We start from the raw sequence: 20,718 nt of genomic DNA on the forward strand, positions 1-20,718 counted from the left end.
TGCTGTAAATCTCTTCCTTGTTTTCAGTTCACGTGATTACATAGAAGGCGTGATGACGCGATACGTGACTCCGCCTCCTCCATTACAGTATATGGACAAAAAACAGGTTCCAGTTATGACCATTACGCGTAGAATTTCGAAATGAAACCTGCCTAACTTTTGTAAGTAAGCTGTAAGGAATGAGCCTGCCAAATTTCAGCCTTCTACCTACACGGTAAGTTGGAGAATTAGTGATGAGTGAGTGAGTGAGTGAGTCAGTGAGTAAGTCAGTCAGTGAGGGCTTTGCCTTTTATTAGTATAGATTAGCCTTCTCAATGTCTTGTCTGGCAGTTGATCGTGTTGTGTCCTCTACGACTCCTAAATCCTTCTCATAAGGTGGACTTTGATTTTCAGACTTCCCATTGTGTATTCAAACTTATTTTTTCTTCTTACAAGTAAACTTTACATTTACTGACATTAAATTTTATTGTCTACAAATTTGCCCAAACATGAATGCTCTCCAGGGCCTCAAATCAGCCTCATTGCTCTTCTCTGGACCTTCTCTAGTGCTGTTATGTCCTTTTTGTAGCCTGGAGACCCAAACTGCACCCAGGACTCCAGATGAGTCCTCACCAGTGTGTTATAAAACTTGAGCAGAACCTCCTGTGACTTGTACTCCACACATCAAGGCGCTATATAACCTGACATTCTGTTAGCCTTCTTCATGGCTTCTGAACACTGTCTAGGAGTCGATAGCTTAGAGTCCATTACGACTCCTAAATCCTTCTCATAAGGTGGACTCTCGGTTTTTGAGGTAGAAACCCCACTATGTAGGGACTCCCTGATCCTACAGCTCCCCCTGGTGGCCCCCACGAGACACAACAGGGCTGTCCTCCTGGACCACAATACCCGGCATGTCCTGTGGGCACCCATGTGGGAATCTGAGCCTGGGCTCACTGCCATCTAGTGTCCTGGGGGAGGTGAAGTCGTCTCTCCCTGTCTTTCCGTCCCGAGGGCGTCCCAGTCAGGTAAGGACGCCGGCAGTCCTTCACAATATATACAGTACTTAGAAATGTGAATGTGCTAATGATGACATGTGCAGTGTCACCAGTTCTCACCAGGCACGTCACTAGGCCTTTGGTGACCAGCCTGCTGTGTGTGTTTCCACTCTGGGCTTCTTCTTCTCTTCCAGTATCTCGTCACCAGTTGTCTTCCAGGTGTTCTATCCACAGTCACCGGCCAAACCTGAGAGACGCGTGCCTTCCTCAAGTCGTCGTGCAGAGCCCGAGTGAAAGCGGTACACCACTGGGTCACTGACGTCAAGGACAGAGGGGGGCGTGACTCTGCTTTGTATTGACTTTTGGGGGGTGACGGGGGTCATCTATTGATTTGTCTGACGCATTTCCAGACGTAAGGTCTGACTTTGAAGATCTCCCATTTAAACCTGATCCTCTTTTTCACTTTGTAGGGGTGAAGCTCATGAAAATGCAAAATGAATCGGCGTTCCTGGAGGAAGAGGAGGCCGTCAACAAACCGGACAAGGACTGGTCCCAGTAGACACATTGTCTTTTTTTTTTTTTTCCTCCATTGTTAACATATATACGTATATATTTTGCAACAATTGCAGAAGACGCTGTAATTGGAAATCTCTCAGGAGAAATCCCCGACCTGCTTCAGGACACAGATGTCCAACTTCAGCGCAGGCTCCGTGACTCAAAGTGAAGGACGGGCAAACTGAAGCGGGACAACCCGGCGCCGTCCCCTCAACTCCCCGTCAGTGACGTCACACCTGCCGTGGCTCATGGACCGTCCATGTTGGGAGGCCAAATGAAAGGTCCAAACGTATTAGAAATTCATAATCGGATTGTCCCAATTTTCCGTGATGTGTTCAATGCAATTTCTTATCCAGAAAACAATATGTCTTTTGTCTTTCTGGCTTGTGTCAGACCCTTGGACCCCAGCATGTCCTGCTCAGGTGTGGCCTCAGCTTTTCAGTTTTGCTGGGACACTCGAAGGCTGAGCCCTTTGAAGTGACCCGCTGGGTGTGAACGTGTACATCTCGCTATTTTGGCGCAGTCGTCATCATTATTATGAATCGCAACAATTACGGTTTAGCACCTCGAACAAAAACTGGAGAATTACGAATATTCGTTTGCTTTTCTGTGTTAAGTATTTGGTGTTGATGTTCGGATCTCTTTTAATCCTGACCTTTGGGAGTTGCACTGTGTGACAATATGGCTCCATTTTTCAAGGCATTATTGGGGTGACATTTTATCTTTACCAGTGCTGGTAGCCTAACAGGTCAAACGTCTCTCCCTCGCTTCCTTACAAGAGCTTTACTGGAGGTCCTCTCCTTCCTCAGCTGCTATTTCATTTCTTTTTCAATGACCTTTTCTCTGCCAAGCCCTCTGGCTGCACAATCATGCCACTGGCTCTGCCATCTGCACCCGCATTCTTAACTCCATGAGCTGATCCAAGCTGGGGTCCTTCCTGGCACCTTCAGTGGTCGTGTATCCAGGCAGATGACTTTACTTCCTCATCTTCTTCTCTCTCTCTCGGTCACAATCTGTGGTTTAGCTCCGCCCATTTAGACAGCACCTCTCACACAGTCTCTCTCTCAGGCTCCGCCCCTTCTGACACATCTGCCTTTCTCTGTCTTACAGTTGGAGTCCACCCAATCTGACACACAGCCCTCTCAGGCTCCGCCCCCTTCTGCCTTATGGTATTACATTTTTATTAAATAAAATATAAACATGAAATTATGTACATTTACTTATTTGCCTGATGCCTTTATCTAAGGGGACTTACACCATTTAAGATACAATTAGTTACATTTTTTTGCTTATACAGTTGGAGAAGTGACTTGCTCAGGGTCCCACAGTTTCAGTAGCACAACTTCAGAGTTTGAATTCCAAAGCCTTAACCCTTAAGCCACACTGCCTGAAAATCAATGCATAACAACAACACCCACCACGCAACAAACACTGCCCACCTCACAGCCCCAAGTAGGCTGGCAGGCTCTAACCCTTCTGACACCATTGCTCTTTTTCTCTCAGGCTCCACCCCTTCTAAATGCATTGCACTCTTTCTGTCTCTCTCTCTCTCTCTCAGGCTCCACCCATTCTCAATGCATTGCACTCTCTCTCTTTCTCTCAGGCTCCACCCCTTCTGACACCATTGCTCTCTCTCTCTCAGGCTCCACCCATTCTGATGTCATTGCTCTCTCTCTCTCTCTCTCTCTCTCTTTTTCTCGGTCTGTTTTCCACATGCCCTTCTTTTTAGTTATGACATTTATATTAAGTAATATGCAAATACAAATTATATCAAAACAAACATGACCATAAAAGGATCAATATCTATAGAAACACCCTCCTGCCATTGACCAATGCCCGCCTAACTGACCCCAAGTACCAGGCACTAACCTTTCTGACACCTCTCTCTGTCTGTCACTCAGGCCCCACCCCTTCTGATACACACATCTCCCTCCCTCTCCTCCCTCTATCAGGCTCCACCCCTTCATTGTTTTATTATCAGAGTTGTGCTAAATAAATATGCAAATATAAATTAGAGCAAATCTCTCAAGCTCCATCCCTTCTGACACACCATCTCTCTCTCAGCCCCCCCCCCTGATTATTTTTTTGTATCAATTTTTTAAAATTAAATATGAAATTATAAATTACAACAAATCTAACCCTTCTGACATGTCTCTCTCTCTCTCTAACTCTTGATCACAGGCTCCACCCCTTATATTTTGTTATCAAATTTTTATGAAATGAATATGAAATTACAAATTACAGCAAATCAATCACGACCATAAACGGATCAATACCTATAAAATCACCCACCTCATGATGCCCAATGCCCACCCAACAACCCCCAAGCACCAGGCTCCAACCCTTCTGACACATCTCTCTCTCTCTGTCTGTCACTCAGGCCCCACTCTATCTGACACACACATCTGTCCCTTTATCGCTCCCTCTCTATATCAATTGCCACCCTTTCATTTTTTGTCATCATATTTGTACTAAATAACTAAATACAAATTAGAGCAAATCTCTCCCTCCATCTCTTGCTCTCTTTCTCTTGGGCTCCGCCCCTTCATTCTTTGTCATTGAGTCTGGACTAAATGAATATGCAAATCCAAATTAGAGGCTGTGGCCCTTCTGACACAGTTCTCTCTCTCTCTCTCACAGGCTCCACCCCCTCTGACACAACCCCTCCTTTTTTAGGCTCCACCCCTGCTGGCCCACCTCTCTGCCAGGTCTGTGTGGCCACTAAAACCCCAGTGCTCATGGGCCTTGTGCCCTCTTCTTCATATTTTGAACTCTTGGCAGCCCTTCATAGGGTGGCACTCGTCCCTCTTTGTTTTCTTTGGAGTTAATCAAGAAGTTCTAGGAAGTCTTTTCCAGCTGTGCAGCTTCAGCTTTGAAAATAAAGTCAATTCCGTTTCATCCAATCAGCTGTAAATAACCTGTTTTGGATTATTAAACAAATAAAATGAGTTTCATGACAATAAAGGCCTTTCTACAGAAGCAGACTTGCAGTGTTTTCTTCAGCCAGTGGTGCCCTCTTCTTTCTTTAATTGTGCCAGTCAAATGTTTGCAATGGGGGTCCGTGACATGTCAAGCTGGGGGGGTCGTCTTACATCTGCTTCTAGTTTTGTGATTTTCGTAAATAGAATTTTAATATTTTTTTTCTAAACTTGATGAGCAGCCAATGTGAGGACAACTGAGTGGATGGCAATTTCTCGCTTCACCCATCTAATGGTCACCTGCCAGGTGTGGCATCCCAGTCATTGGTGAAGGGGGGGGTCTCAACTCATTGCTGCCACAAAATAGAAAAGTCCATTCTCAGGACTTTCTGGATGGCCCTCTTTGCTACGTCATCATAGAAACCCGTGAAATGCCAATGTGAGGCGGCCATTTGGTTCATCGCTGACTCCCAAGTTGTCCCATTATGTCACGGTCATTTGGTGATGTGACCTTTTGAGGAGCCGCTGCACTGAACATTCTAGATAGTCTGGGCTAACTCCAGTTCTCGTATTGTCTTAGGTGGTCCACAGAAGATGTCACATCCCTTCTATGTCATGCCATCCTGGCACATCTGGATAATAACAACTGTGTCACCAGAGTCCTTGAAGCCTAAACCTGTAAGAAGGATCTGGATGAGATATGGGGGCAGCTTAGCTATTAGCCTGATGGACTGAAGGGTCCTGTTCTCGTGTTCCTCTTTACAGACCACAGCTCAGCGTGTAACCCTGTTGGACCAGCAAACTTCTCAACCTGGGACTTTGTGGGACCCCCTGCACCTCTTAACTGTGCATATATACAGCGTCCCATCCTCCAAGCTGACCCTCCACATAGGGATGGGTGCTGAGCCCCCTGCTAGGACTTGTTGTCCAGACTCCATCTTTATGTCTGCTGATGACGCACCATCATTGGCCTGATCTCCGACAAAGGAAGAGACAGCTGACAGAGAAGAGGCCCTGGCCACTAGGGAGCATTACAAGACCCCCCCAAGTACCCCAGATGCAACCTGACTGTTTATTTTCAAGGAATCTCTGGTACAGGCTGCTGCCTCTTCTTCTTCTTCTGACATTAGACAACACGATTTCTTCTTCTCCCTCTGCTCAACCCAGGTGAGCCTGGGCTTCCTCATCTCCCACCTCCATCTCCATGGGTGGCCTGGAGGGCGGGCTCTCTATGAAACCTGACCTAACCCTTTGGTTTGACTTGGCGTTGCTCACAGAGTCCCGAATGAGGCACATGACCTGCATTGTGAGGGAGCGTCAGTTACAGCACTATGGCACCCTCCCAGAGGGTGGTCTGCCTTATTGTTGAGGACCTGAGGACCTTAGTGGCTGGACCAGGCCAAGGGGATGCCAATGTAACACCCAGTTGCAGCAGATAGAAGGTCGTCTCCGAAGGGTGGGTTTGGATTGCGTGTCTGCCTAATTGCCAACTGGAATCCTAAGCTGTTTCGTCATGTGGTGGATGAGGTAACATGTTGTACCAGTGCAAACCCCCCAACCTGACCTGACCTAGGAGTACTTTGGGTGAAAACCACAGTGTCCAGGATGCACTACTAAGTCAGGTAGAGCCAACTTGGAATTAGGGATCCTCCATCCTGGTGGAACCCACGCTACCCAACACTGCAGCCCCATGGAACCACAACTCCCATGCTGCCCTGTGGGTATCCAGATGGGGGTCGCTAAGAGTGACGCTGCCCCATGGTGTACTGGGGAACTACATGCATTGGGAAGGTGGTCTCCCAGTGTCTTCTGCTTCTTTTGGCATACTGATGGAGAAAGGTAAAATGAAACATCTTGAATGGGATGCTCTACCATATATAAAGTCCATCTGCTATACTGACCCAGTTAGCTGGGTAAGGGAGATGCTGGGACCCCAGTTCATCCATTTCTTACACCATGCGTACAGTACATCCCATGCTATCCTCACGGAATCCTGACCATCCACTATAGTGGCTTCCTGGTCTATTGTCCATCCATGACTTTAATTGTTGACTATGGCCAGTTGACAACGGAGCAGAGGAGAACATAAACTCAGTTAGCAGCTTTAATGGGGGAAAAAAATAAACCTCTAGGGGTCCCGAGACATCATCAGAATCCTGGAGATCTCTTCTGACTGGGGGCTTCCACCACCTTCAAGTCACTCTCTAGTAAACTCTGCACATGCCATCCAATGTAATGACAGAATCTTTCTGTCCGGTGATTTTCCGATGCTGCCAGTATGTGAGGTGACATTACCATAGGCAGGAGAACAGCTTGGCAGTGGAGCAGTGGGCACCAAGTCAAGATGGCCAAGAAGAGAAACAGAACAGAGGAGGGTCAGTAACATACCATACCATAGCATGAATCCGAACACAGGGTCACGGGGGTCTGCTGGAGCCAAACCCAGCCAACACAGGGCACAAGGCAGGAACCAATCCTGGGCAGGGCGCCAACCCACCGCAGGTCAGTAACATTTTCTATTAATTATTTTTCTGTACAAATGACTAACAACAGAGATGCAGTCTGCAGAGTCAATCAGCAGCTCTAGTCAGGGTGTGCTAAACTGAAGTCGTGTGTAGTAGCAGGCAGACCACTCCACAGTTTAGGGGGTCCTGTAACTAAAATCTCGACCCCCCCATTTTATTAATCCCAGGAGTCTTAAACAGACCAGCACCTTGAGATCTTAATGTGCGCTCGGGTTTGTAAGTCATGATAAGTAAGCTGGACCTTGGCCATTTAAGGCTTTATATGAATTTAACTGGAAGCCTGTGTAAGGATGTCAGGACAGGGGTTATGTGTTTGTAGTTTTGGTAAGGACTCTTACAGCAGCCATTTGAATGAAAGGAAAGCTGCATAAAGAACAACTTGAACAGCCAGTGAATAACACACCGCAGTACTGAAAATAAATGGAGCAAAGAATGTCTGATTAGCATGCAAATTTACAGAATATCTTAATTTTTAAGATAGAAAATTTTTTTTTTGGATATTTCAGCAATGTGTGTTTTAATCTCTTTACTGTGTGAGGGATGACCGGCCATTTACCCCGGCCAATACCCCCAGACCACTAGATGGAGCCCTCCCTGTAGCATGGAAGTGCCCTGAAGACCAGCAGGGAATTATGAACAATGGAGTTTTCATTCCCAACCCTGCTGGACACCGTGGGGCCCACCAGAGGACGCTGCAGGGAGGCTCAAGGACTCTTATGTGCCCTATAACCTGGAAGAATGTCATGATCACATGACAGGAAGGAACGATGTGTTTCCGGGTTGAAGAGAAGGACTTTTTATCTGACCCAGAAGTCATAAGGACTTGTGGATTGTTGGACAGGAACACCTCCGGGTCAGGGAATATAAAAGGATTGTGGGAAAGCCCTGGTCTGGGAGTGGAGGAATTGTGTTTATGGTTATTGATTATTGATTTATTATTGAGTATTGTGGAGAGGAGGGTGCTTTGTGCACTTTGTTATTATAATAAATATTCATCTTTGGACTTTTACCTGGTGTCTGACGTCTGGTCTGAGGGTTCAAGGGGTCACGGAGACCTCAATCTGTCACAACTGTTATATTAACCTCCAAAAATTGAGCCGCAAAGGTTACATTTTTTTCAGCAAAAAATATTATCACATCTAACAGAAACATGTTATACAGTAGGAGAATGTCCACTGCTGTGCTGATTTAGCACACGTCCTTCATGTGACAAGTTCTGTGACAGTCAGCAGCGCACAGCCCAACATTGTAATCAGGACAGTAGCAGTGAGTTTCTTCACACACTTTTCTTATAATATTTTTCCTTATTTTAGCTGACCCCTTTATCCAATGTGACTTACAGTGCATCCAGAAAGTATTCACAGCACTTCATCACTTTTTTCACATTGTCATTATGGGGTGTTGTACCACATTTTGTTATGTCACAGCCTTATTCCAAAATGGATTAAATTCATTTTTTTCCTCAGAATTCTACACACAACACCCCATAATGACAACATGAAAAAAGTTTACTTGAGATTTTTACAAGTTTATTAAAAATAAAAAAATTGAGAAAATCCCATGTCCATAAGTACTCACAGCCTTTGCTCAATACTTTGTCGATGCCCCTTTGGCAGCAATTCCAGCCTCAAGTCTTGTTGAATATGATGCCACAAGCTTGGCACACCTATCCTTGGCCAGTTTCGCCCATTCCTCTTTGCAGCACCTCTCAAGCTCCATCAGGTTGGATGGGAAGCGTCGGTGCACAGCCATTTTAAGATCTCTCCAGAGATGTTCAATCGGATTCAAGTCTGGGCTCTGGCTGGGCCACTCAAGGACATTCACAGAGTTGTCCTGAAGCCACTCCTTTGATATCTTGGCTGTGTGCTTAGGGTCGTTGTCCTGCTGAAAGATGAACCGTCGCCCCAGTCTGAGGTCAAGAGCGCTCTGGAGCAGGTTTTCATCCAGGATGTCTCTGTACATTGCTGCAGTCATCTTTCCCTTTATCCTGACTGGTCTCCCAGTTCCCCACAGCATGATGCTTCCACCACCATGCTTCACTGTAGGGATGGTATTGGCCTGGTGATGAGCGGTGCCTGGTTTCCTCCAAACGTGACGCCTGGCATTCACACCAAAGAGTTCAATCTTTGTCTCATCAGACCAGAGAAGTTTCTTTCTCATGGTCTGAGAGTCCTTCAGGTGCCTTTTGGCAAACTCCAGGTGGGCTGCCATGTGCCTTTTACTAAGGAGTGGCTTCCGTCTGGCCACTCTACCATACAGGCCTGATTGGTGGATTACAGCAGAGATGGTTGTCCTTCTGGAAGGTTCTCCTCTCTCCACAGAGGACCTCTGGAGCTCTGACAGAGTGACCATCAGGTTCTTGGTCACCTCCCTGACTAAGGCCCTTCTCCCCCGATCGCTCAGTTTAGATGGCCGGCCATCTCTAGGAAGAGTCCTGGTGGTTTCGAACTTCTTCCACTTACGGATGATGGAGGCCACTGTGCTCACTGGGACCTTCAAAGCAGCAGAAACTTTTCTGTAACCTTCCCCAGATTTGTGCCTCGAGACAATCCTGTGTTGGAGGTCTACAGACAATTCCTTTGACTTCATGCTTGGTTTGTGCTCTGACATGAACTGTCAACTGTGGGACCTTCTATAGACAGGTGTGTGCCTTTCCAAATCATGTCCAGTCAACTGAATTTACCACAGGTGGACTCCAATGAAGCTGCAGAAACATCTCAAGGATGATCAGGGGAAACAGGATGGACCTGAGCTCAATTTTGAGCTTCATGGCAAAGGCTGTGAATACTTATGGACATGGGATTTCTCAATTTTTTTATTTTTAATAAATTTGCAAAAACCTCAAGTAAACTTTTTTCACGTTGTCATTATGGGGTGTTGTGTGTAGAATTCTGAGGAAAAAAATGAATTTAATCCATTTTGGAATAAGGCTGTAACATAACAAAATGTGGAAAAAGTGATGAAGCGCTGGGAATACTTTCCGGATGCACTGTATGACAGTTGGAATCCATTTGCTTTCTTTTGGTTTTCCAGGTGGAGCAGAGACATGTGAGGTCGTAACGGTCGACCAGAATATGTGTGTGTCCCTGTGAGTTTGTACCTTATCCCATTCCTGTTTCAGTGGTAGACCTGAATTTGTAAGGCTGGCCCTTTGTACAGACGGAGGTTGAGCGCCTGGCTTGGAGGGCCAGCAGGAGGAGCTGTCAGTGTGGCAGTAGGAGAGACGAGGAGGCCATCACAGAAACAGGAACGAGGGAAAGGATTAACACCTCTTGGATATCGTCAGGTGAACACGGGTTCATTTCCAGTCAAATTATTTTTACTTTCGGGAGGACGTCATACAGCAGAGGACTTGATGAGCCAGCACAAGGAACAGTTAATCAGTACGTTTCCTGGAATAAGAGATATGGTCGGCGCCTCATTCCACACTACAGACTGAGCTCAACGCTACTGTACAGATAAGATTTAGAGGACTATAAATCAATTGTTTTTTTTTTGTTGTGTTTCCATTTGCTCAAATCTTTATTAGTACTGTATGTTTTCAAGTGTTTGTGTCGTGATTTGTGTGGGGTGGGGAAGCGCTGCCGCGCGATATTATCATGTATAGAAGGTTTTTTTTGTTATTCTTCTGGTGTTTATGTGTATTGTCTTCCAATAATCATTTTTACTTGACCTGCTTTCACTGGGGTGTCTCTATAATTGAAGTGGTGTAGTAGGAAAGTAGTGTTGGTCACTCGCGCCCCCGATTATTTCTTTTCTTTTTCTTTTGCTGCCTATCAAGGAGGGCAGCGCATATTATAATGGGGCCAGATCTGAGAACAGTACAAGGTGACTTCCTCAGGGTCACACAGAGTCAGTAGCAGGATTTGAACCCGTAGCCTCAGAAAAGGAGAAATTGAGAGAGAGAGAAAGATGATATCTGAAGGGGCGGAGCCTGAGGAAGCTAGAGAGAGAGATGATATCTGAATGGGGCGGAGCCTGAGGTAGCAAGAGAGAGAGAGAGATAATATCTGAATGGGGTGGAGCCTGAAGTAGCGAGAGAGAGAGAGAGAGAGATGATATCTAAAGGGGCGGAGCCTGAGGGAGCGAGAGAGAGAGAGAGATAATATCTGAATGGGGCGGAGCCTGAGGTAGCTAGAGAGAGAGAGAGAGATAATATCTGAAGGGGCGGAGCCTGAGGGAGTAAGAGAGAAAGAGAGAGAGTGATGATATCTGAAGGGGTGGAGCCTGAGGGAGTAAGAGAGAAAGAGAGTGATGATATCTGAAGGGGTGGAGCCTGAGCTAGAGAGAGAGATGATATCTGAATGGGGCGGAGCCTGAGGTAGCAAGAGAGAGAGAGAGATAATATCTGAATGGGGTGGAGCCTGAAGTAGCGAGAGAGAGAGAGAGAGAGAGAGAGAGAGAGAGAGGATATCTAAAGGGGCGGAGCCTGAGGGAGCGAGAGAGAGAGAGAGATAATATCTGAAGGGGCGGAGCCTGAGGGAGCAAGCAAGAGAGAGAGAGAGAGAGATAATATCTGAATGGGGTGGAGCCTGAGGTAGCGAGAGAGAGAGAGAGAGAGAGAGAGAGAGAGAGAGACAGAGAGAGATGATATCTAAAGGGGCGGAGCCTGAGGGAGCGAGAGAGAGAGAGAGACAGAGAGAGATGATATCTAAAGGGGCGGAGCCTGAGGGAGCGAGAGAGAGAGAGAGAGAGAGAGAGAGACAGAGAGAGATGATATCTAAAGGGGCGGAGCCTGAGGGAGCGAGAGAGAGAGAGATAATATCTGAATGGGGCGGAGCCTGAGGTAGCTAGAGAGAGAGAGAGAGATAATATCTGAAGGGGCGGAGCCTGAGGGAGCAAGAGAGAAAGAGAGAGAGTGATGATATCTGAAGGGGTGGAGCCTGAGGGAGCTAGAGAGAGAGATGATATCTGAATGGGGCGGAGCCTGAGGTAGCAAGAGAGAGAGAGAGAGATGATATCTGAATGGGGCGGAGCCTGAGGTAGCAAGAGAGAAAGAGAGAGAGAGAGATGATATCTGAATGGGGCGGAGCCTGAGGTAGCAAGAGAGAGAGAAAGATGATATCTGAAGGGGCGGAGCCTGAGGGAGCAAGAGAGAGAGAGAGATAATATCTGAATGGGGTGGAGCCTGAGGTAGCGAGAGAGAGAGAAAGAGAGAGAGACAGAGAGAGATGATATCTAAAGGGGCGGAGCCTGAGGGAGCAAGCAAGAGAGAGAGAGAGAGAGAAAGATGATATCTCAATGGGGCGGAGCCTGAGGTAGCGAGAGAGAGAGAGAGACAGAGAGAGATGATATCTAAAGGGGCGGAGCCTGAGGGAGTAAGAGAGAAAGAGAGAGAAAGAGATGATATTTGAATGGGGTGGAGCTCTCTGTGTGTGAGAGGGATATGATGGAGCAGATAGAAAGTATCGGTAATTAGAGGAGCTCAGCTTTTAAATCTGTTCACCTGGCGGTCACAGGAGGAGATAAGGCCATCAGAGATCATCAAGGAGACGACCTTTAGTAAGCCCCACATGAGGGAGCAAGAAAGAGGCACTGAGTTCCACAATTTGTTAGGTTACCAGTATCATAATTTAATTTTTTTTTTTATTATTAGTTCTTTGTGATTTCTGTGCACATAACAGCTTGTAGTGTTTTATGATTTTCTAATAAATCTATCAGACCCTCCTAAATGATAAGAATGCAGCAGCGTGAATGCTCCGGACCAGCAGGATAAAGAAGAGGTTAAATTGAATTATCTGTGGTGCCACCTAGTGGTGATATTCCCTCATGTCTGGTCGTTGTTAGGGGTGCCATCTAGTGGTGCTATGCCTTCATGTTTGTGATTGGTTGCTATGGTGATTGCCCTCTGACCCTATAAGTAGCCATTTTGCTTACTCAGCCCACACTTGTGGGTAGAGCAGAGCTGCATGGCTGCCCTTGGTCTGCTTGGTCACAAACTGATTTTAGTAGCACTGTCTGTAAGTAGAAATGTTAACAATATGTTTGGATTTTTGATTTTTTAAAGTTTTTCTACAAAAGTTCTACTGATTCATAAAACAAAATTGGTTATGCTGAATTGTAAATGGCACTCAGTGTTCAGTTAAACAGCAGCTGTCACCACTTTGCAGCTTTCTTTCTGTTTGGTGTGACAGACGTTTCCTTTTGTTGGCCACAGGCCACTCAGAGTAACCGCACTGTGAAGATCCCCTGCAATCAAACTGGACCTTGGATTGATGGAAGGAGGCCGCTTGGTCTGATGAAGCTCATTTTGTGTTGTATCGGGGGCATCATGTGACATTTACCCGGAGAAGAGGTGGCATTAAAGTGCAGTGTACCGATGGAGGGAGTCTGATGCTTTTGGCCGCATCCTACTGGGAAGCCCTGGGTCCGGCCATTCATGTGGACACTAATTGGTCGTGTACCACCTTACCTAGACGCCACTGCAGACCAGGTAATCCTCTTCATGGCAGTGGTGTTTTGCGATACAAGTGACATCATGCTGTGGGGACTGGGAGACTAGTCAGGATAAAGGGAAAGATGACTGCAGCAATGTACAGAGACATCCTGGATGAAAACCTGCTCCAGAGCGCTCTTGACCTCAGACTGGGGCGACGGTTCATCTTTCAGCAGGACAACGAGCCTAAGCACACAGCCAAGATACCAAAGGAGTGGCTTCAGGACAACTCTGTGAATGTCCTTGAGTGGCCCAGCCAGAGCCCAGACTTGAATCCGATTGAACATCTCTGGAGAGATCTTAAAATGGCTGTGCACCGACGCTTCCCATCCAACCTGATGGAGCTTGAGAGGTGCTGCAAAGAGGAATGGGCGAAACTGGCCAAGGATAGGTGTGCCAAGCTTGTGGCATCATATTTAACAAGACTTGAGGCTGGAATTGCTGCCAAAGGGGCATCGACAAAGTATTGAGCAAAGGCTGTGAATACTTATGGACATGGGATTTCTCAGTTTTTTTTATTTTTAATAAATTTGGAAAAACCTCAAGTAAACGTTTTTCATGTTGTCATTATGGGGTGTTGTGTGTAGAATTCTGAGGAAAAAAATGAATTTAATCCATTTTGGAATAAGGCTGTGACATAACAAAATGTGGAAATAGTGATGAAGCGCTGGGAATACTTTCTGGATGCACTGTATATGTATATAGCGCCTTTCCACAGTGTCCCACTTTGCATTAGTTGCCCAGACTCTTATCTACTCCTTGTCTAATTCTCCCCGAGTGTCAGGGGTAGCAGTAAAGGGACCTTTTACAAGCAGATGGTGGAAGCAAAGCCATCGATCCTGCGATTCTATATAGCACCTTTTCTGCAGTGTGACAATTTGTGCAGCCAGTAAGGTCTAAATATATATAGCGCCTTGCCACTCCCTCCCTGTCCTAAGGTGCTTTAATGTCAGTCAGTTGTTTGAACTTCTTTTCTTAAATTGAGACCTGGCAGGTGTGGCACACCACTTGAAGAGTTTGCACTGGACCTGCAGTCCTGGGAATTATATAGTGCCTTTTTAAAATGTGCTTTATAAGTATACAACAGTTTTTATTATTATTTTACATTTAGATAACTGGCGGGTGAAGCACTTTGCTCCAAGCGTCAGAAGTGTGTGAGTTGTGGGGAGTAGGCCTGTAGACTTATAGTCTATATAGCGCCTTTTCTCAGTCCTTTACAGGTGCAGTGCATTTCCATCCATCCATTATCCAACCCGCTATATCCTAACACAGGGTCACGGGAGTCTGCTGGAGCCAATCCCAGCCAGCACAGGGCGCAAGGCAGGAACAAATCTCGGGCAGGGTGCCAGCCCACTGCAGGGCACATACACACCAAGCACAATTTAGGATCGCCAATGCACCTAACCTGCATGTCTTTGGAATGTGGGAGGAGAACATGCAGACTCCATGCAGGGACCACCAGGGAAGCGAACCCAGATCTCCTAACTGCGAGGCAGCAGCGCTACCCACTGCGCCACCGTGCCACACAGTGCATTTTCTTTTCATATTAGGATGGCTTGGATACAGCGGCCCACTCCGTCAGCACCCTTCTCATTTTTATAGCGCCTTTCTATCAGGGTGTTTTACAAGTGCAGCACGACTCTTTCCCCATTTTTTGACAGTATGAACCATGCGCCGTCAGGTCACTTTAACCACCTAAGGTTCATACAGTGACAGAGCTGTTAGCTTTAATAATAATAATAATAATTCATTACATTTATATAGCGCTTTTCTCAGTACTCAAAGCGCTATCCACACAGGGAGGAACTGGGAAGCGAACCCACAATCTTCCACAGTCTCCTTACTGCAAAGCAGCAGCACTACCACTGCGCCACCTGTGAGGACCAGAGGGCACCCTGTTCATACAACGAGGCCGTCAACAGAAGCCATGGCAGACTGTTAAGAGCTCGAGGTCTGCCTGCAGTCTGGCACCAGGTGCCCACCTTCTGCTGCCCTCTTGGTATCTGCCTTCATGTCACTCTGGCACTACGTTGAGGTTGCCATCTGACTTCAGATCTCAGTACGATGACCACTTGTGTTTTGCTTGAGGTTGGAGTTCAAGCTCTGGGGGTCCATTCTCAGCTTGGTGACTCTGTGAGGCCAGGGTCCCGAGTTTCATTGTCAGCACGACCCTCTGTGTGTCTGTAGAGTTTTCGGATCAGGGTTCAGTTTTCAGCATGGCTGCAATTTCTCTCTCATTTGGGATTTAGCAGCCCCACTACTGGGTGTTGAGTTCCCAGTATGCATCTGGGTTCACATCTGAGGTCTGGGATCGGTCCTGAGTTCATTCATCAGTATGGTCCTCTGTGTGTATGTAGTTTAAGACGTGGGTTCAACTCTCAGTAAGCGTACCATCGGGATGGAAGTGGAGATCTGCGGCTCATTGTCATCTTTACCACCATATGAGACTTGGGGTCCTGGGCTGAGCCCTCATTGTGTGTGTGTGTTGAGTTGTGGACCAGGGCTCGGTTCTCAGTGTGGTCACCACAGCTCTGGAGTTTGGCACGTTGGTTCAGCATTTGGGCTTGGGACGGGGGTTCAGTTCTCAGTGTGGTGTTCCACGTGTGTGTAGTCTGAGTTCTGGGATCAGCTCAAAGGTTGGTCTCTCTGTGTCAGGCTGGGGTCCTGGTTTCCGTTTCCAACATGGCCACTGTGTCAATGGAGTTTGAGATTTTGGCTCACCTCTCAGCCCCGTCACTGTGTGTGTAATTTGGGACATGAGTTTGGTTCTCTTTGGAGCTTAAGATCTGGGATCAAGTTTGAGATGTGGGATCAAATCTCAGATGGGGTCTTGGGTTCCCACTGTGTGTGTGTTGAGCTGTGGACCAGGGGTTCAGTTCTCAGTGTGGTCACCACGGCTCTGGAGTTTGGCACGTTGGTTCAGCCTTTGGGCCCATCACTGTGTGTTGAGTTTGGGACGGGGGTTCAGCTCCCAGTGTGGATTTCCATCTGTGTTTTAGCCTGGCATCTGGGTTCAAGTTTGAAATCTGGGATCAGTTCTCCACTTGGGTGTTGTGTGACGCTGGGGTCCTGAGTTCATTCGTCAGCACGGTCCTCTGTGTTTATAGTTTAAGACGTGGGTTCAACTCTCAGTAAGCGTTCCATCGGTATGAAAATGGAGATCCGGGGCCCATCTTCAACTTTTACACCTGTCACAGACACCCGTGTTCCTTACCTGGCCAGGACGCCTCTTCACTGAGAGGACCAGGGCAGGGCAGCAAGCATGGGCAGAACAGTACCTCCCCCGGAACGCTAGATGGCAGCCCCCACCCTGGGTTGCAGTGGTGCCTCGGACTCCCACAGCCCTGTTGGGATCCCAGGGGGTGGAGTGGGGGGGTTATTGGTGGGGGAGTGGGTTGCCACCAGGGGGCACTGCAGCTGCTCCAGAGCCTGTGTGGACGGTTCTTCTACCACACCCAGAAGTGCAGCTGGAAGAGGGGCAACAAGCACCTGGAGCACTTCGGGGTGGGCTATAAAAAGAGCCAGCAGAGACCACTCGGGGAAGAGGGAGACAAAAGAGGAGAGGAAAAGAATTGTGTTTGGCTGTTGTGCCCGTGGGAAATGCAAATAAAACATTTGTGCTTTGATCAGCGTGCCCCCTGCGTCTGCCTGTGTCGGGATGAGGGGCTGCTACGCCCTCTACAGTTGTCACACACCATATGAGACTTGGGGTCCTGGGCTGCGCCCTCATTGTGTGAGTGTGTGTTGAGTTGTGGACCTGGGGTTCAGTTCTCAGTGTGCCTTTCCATCTGGGTTGATGTTTCAGGTCTGGGATGAAGTCTCAGCTTGGGCATTGTGTGAAGATGGGGTCTTGAGTTCAGTTGTCAGTATGGTCCTCTGTGTGTGTGTAGTTTAAGACGTGGGTTCAACTCTCAGTAAGCGTACCATCGGTATGGAAGTGGAGATCTGGGGCCCATTCTCAGCTTTACCACCATATGAGACATGGGGTCCTGGGCTGAGCCCTCATTGTGTGTGTGTGTGGTCTCAGTGTGGTCACCATGGCTCTGGAGTTTGGCACGTTGGTTCAGCCTTTGGGCCCATCACTGTGTTGAGTTTGGGGCCCGCGTTTAGTTCTCAGTGTGGCTTTCTAGTGTTCAGGTTTGAGATGTGGGATCAGGTCTCAGCTTAGTCACTCCTTGGGCGGTGGGCTCAATAGTCAACATGACCCTATGTGTGTGTGTGTGAAGTTTGAGACTTGAGTTCAGTCCTCACCATAGTTACCACCTGTGTGGAGTTTTGAGTTCTGGGGTCGATTCCCAGCGTTGTCGCTATATGAAGTTTGGACCCCCGAGTTCAGCTCTCTTTCTGGTTGCTGTGTGTTGAGGTTCAGTTCTCAGCATGGTCACCATCGGTGGGTAGTCTCAGATCTGGACTCCGTTTCCACTGTTTCTGTGGAATTTGGGAATTAGGCTCAGCTTTCAGTCCAGCGACTGGGGGGCATCTGGTGGTTAAGAGAGATTCACGGATCTTGACATTGGTGACGATGCTGTGATCTTCGTAGTGTCAATGGAGACTCTGACTGGGGGTCTTGAGAGACTGGGCTTGTGAGGGTCCTGATAAAAACCAACATCTAGGCCTTTAATGACCTCTTGGGCATGGCCATCAGCAGTGTGTCTGTCTGCGGTGAGAGTGTCAGCGTCATTGAGAGGTTTACTGACCTCGGCGGTGACATTCATGTGACTCTTCCTATCAAGGCGGTAGACGGATTGGGAGAGCATGGGGGGGTCATGAGGTCATAAAGGGGTGTGTTGCACTAATGATATCTCTGGAAAAGGATGAAGGTCCAAGTCTTTAGAGTCCTGGTGCTCCCTGTTTGAGAGACATGGATGCTCTCCAGTGACCTGAGATGAAGACTGGACTCCTGGTGTGACTTTGTGTTGCTCATGGAGTCCCGAATGAGGCACATGACCCGCACTGTGAGGGAGCGTCAAGTTATGGCACTACGGCCATGTGGCACGGTTCCTCGAGGGTGATCCAGCTCGTAAGATCCTCATTGTTGGGGACCCGAGTGGCTGGCCCAGGCCAAGGGGACCCCCACATAACAACACCTTCCTCTGGAAGATAGGAGGGTGGGATGGGGTGGGGGTTTTGGGACTGGGCTGTGTGTCTACATAGGGGGTTGCCAACCAGGACCCCGAGCTGTTTCATCGTGTGGTGGGCGCTGTACCAATGCCTTCTCCCTACGCTGACCTCTCAGCCCAGACAGGGCACTGCAGTTGGCGTTTGTGGTTCAATTCTCAGGTAGCGTACCCTCAGTGGGGAGATGGAGACCTGACATTGATTCTCAGCTGTGGACCTGCAGGGGTTCAACCCTCACGCTGGGCACTGTGTCTCTGGGTGGTCACCATGTGTGTGTCAGCTCCCGGGCCCATCACTGTGTGCAGAGTTTGGGACGGTGGGGTTCGGTTCTCAGTTCCCACTACGGTTTTTCCATCAGTGTGTAGTCCGAGTTCTTGCTTTGAGTTTCAGGTCTGAGATCAGTTTGTAGCTCAGGCACTTGTGTGAAGCCTGGGGGTCTACCTGAAGTCTGAGACACGATGTCCACTTTCTGCAGTGCCCTTGATATCTGCGTTCATGTCACTTGGCCAGTCTCAGTCCCATCACTGTGTGTTGTGGTTTGGGTTCAGTTCTCAGAAGGTGGCCCTCTGTGTGGGGACAGAGATCTGGGGCCCACTCTGAACTTTAATACCATATGTGACTTGAGTCCCAGGTTGAGCCCTCATCGTGGTCACTGTGTGTGTTGAGTTGGGGACCTGGGCTCAGGTCTTAGCATGGTGACCATCTGCATGGTACTTCAAGATGGAGGTCTGGGGTCAATTTGGGATTTGGAGCCATGTGGAGTCTCAGACTCGACTTCACGTCTCTATCAGGGTTCAGTTTTCGGTCTCTGTGAAGTCTGCAGGACCTCACTGTGTCCGTCTGTGTGTTTTTCTGAACATACTGGTTTTCTTCCATAACCCAAATATGGCCTCTTTAGTTCTGCCCCATCTGCGTGTGGGCACCAATGCCATGGAGGAGTCCAAAGCTGTTGGCTAAGCCCCACAACAGCACATTGGAGTGGGTGGCACCCTAAAATGGACGGATGTCACCGACGTCTCTCCCTTTATTTCTCTTTCTAAACTTTAAGTGACTGACTGCAGAGGTGCCATTAAAGCTCCAGGCCTCGGGTTCTATATACCCTGTCAGTGCTTGTGAGGACATTGTAGGAATAATCGCCATCTCCTCTCGCTTCCCAAAAACATTTAAATTTGCACACTAGGCATGAGTGTGTTATCAGGTGTGCATGAGGAGGTCTTGAACCTGTGTCCCATCTTGGGTTTGCTCCAACAGGCTCTCACAGACTCCAATTCTGGGGGATGGATGATTTCAAAATGGACGTTCATTCATTTGTGGGTGACATGGTGGCACAGGGGTTAGCACTCCTGCCTCACAGCATCAAAGTCCTGGGTTTCAAATTTCTCTTTGTGGGCATCCCAGAGACGTCTGAGTGAAGCAGAGGCTGTAAACTGGCCCTATGTGTGTGTGCCCTGTAGTGGACTGGCACCCAGTATAACCAAGAGGTGTGCCAGCTCTCTGTAATACTAACATGGAAAAGCAAAGTAAAACACACGGGTGGGCAGATGGATGGATGGATAAAACAAATGTGCACTTGAGTGTACCCAACAGAGGACTGGTGCCTGACCCCGGACTGGCACTCATACTGTGCCAACCCTCAATATCTGAATGGGCTGGCATTAAAACAGATTGACGGATGGATGCAATAAGTGTGTGTGTTTGAATGTAGCCTACAAAGGTCTGCTGCCCTATTCAGGGTTGGTCCTTTTCTTGTGCCCAGGATAGGTGCCAGCTGTGTGTGACCCAAAACTGGACTAGCAGGCTTCAAAACAGACAGAAGGATGGCAATAAGGTGTGTGTGTGCTTGAATGTGCCCCACAGGGGACTGGCACCCTATCCTGAGTTTGTTCTTACCTTGTGTCCTATGTACCCGAGGGTCACAAAGATGCCAGCTGTCTGTGACCCTGATCTGGATGACGGACGGAGGAAATGAGTGTGTGTGTGTTTGAATGTACCCTACAGTGGACTGGTGCCCTATTGGCTCTTAAGCTGTACCAGTACCCATTGCCAGAATGAGCAGGTTTTAAAAACAGACAGAAGGATGGATGAAACAAGTGAGTGTGCTTGAATGTCCCCTCATCCCAGGGTTGGCTCTTGTGCCCGAGACAGATGCCAACTCTGTGTCTGTTTAAGCAGCCTTTAAAAGATATTGG

General features: G+C 47.9%; 1 protein-coding gene and 1 long non-coding RNA gene across 2 annotated transcripts in view; both read left to right on the forward strand.

Moving 5' to 3' along the window:
• ppp1r1c (protein phosphatase 1, regulatory (inhibitor) subunit 1C) overlaps positions 1–4,544 on the forward strand; it is an 80,401-nt gene extending 75,857 nt beyond the window's left edge. Inside the window, exon 5 of the mRNA XM_028806211.2 lies at positions 1,448–4,544. Within this exon, the coding sequence (XP_028662044.2) occupies positions 1,448–1,536 (89 nt within the window). The 3' untranslated portion in view covers positions 1,537–4,544. The remainder of the gene's footprint in view (positions 1–1,447) is intronic.
• Positions 4,545–10,911: 6,367 nt separating this feature from the next.
• LOC127528938 (uncharacterized) lies at positions 10,912–11,673 on the forward strand. Its single transcript, XR_007935563.1, has 3 exons — positions 10,912–10,958; positions 11,052–11,105; positions 11,647–11,673. It is a non-coding gene; the product is annotated as an uncharacterized LOC127528938 (long non-coding RNA).
• The last annotated feature ends 9,045 nt before the right edge of the window (positions 11,674–20,718 follow it).

The sequence above is a fragment of the Erpetoichthys calabaricus genome, chromosome 8 (genome assembly GCF_900747795.2).
Source record: "Erpetoichthys calabaricus chromosome 8, fErpCal1.3, whole genome shotgun sequence".
In the NCBI taxonomy this organism is placed as follows: domain Eukaryota; kingdom Metazoa; phylum Chordata; class Cladistia; order Polypteriformes; family Polypteridae; genus Erpetoichthys; species Erpetoichthys calabaricus.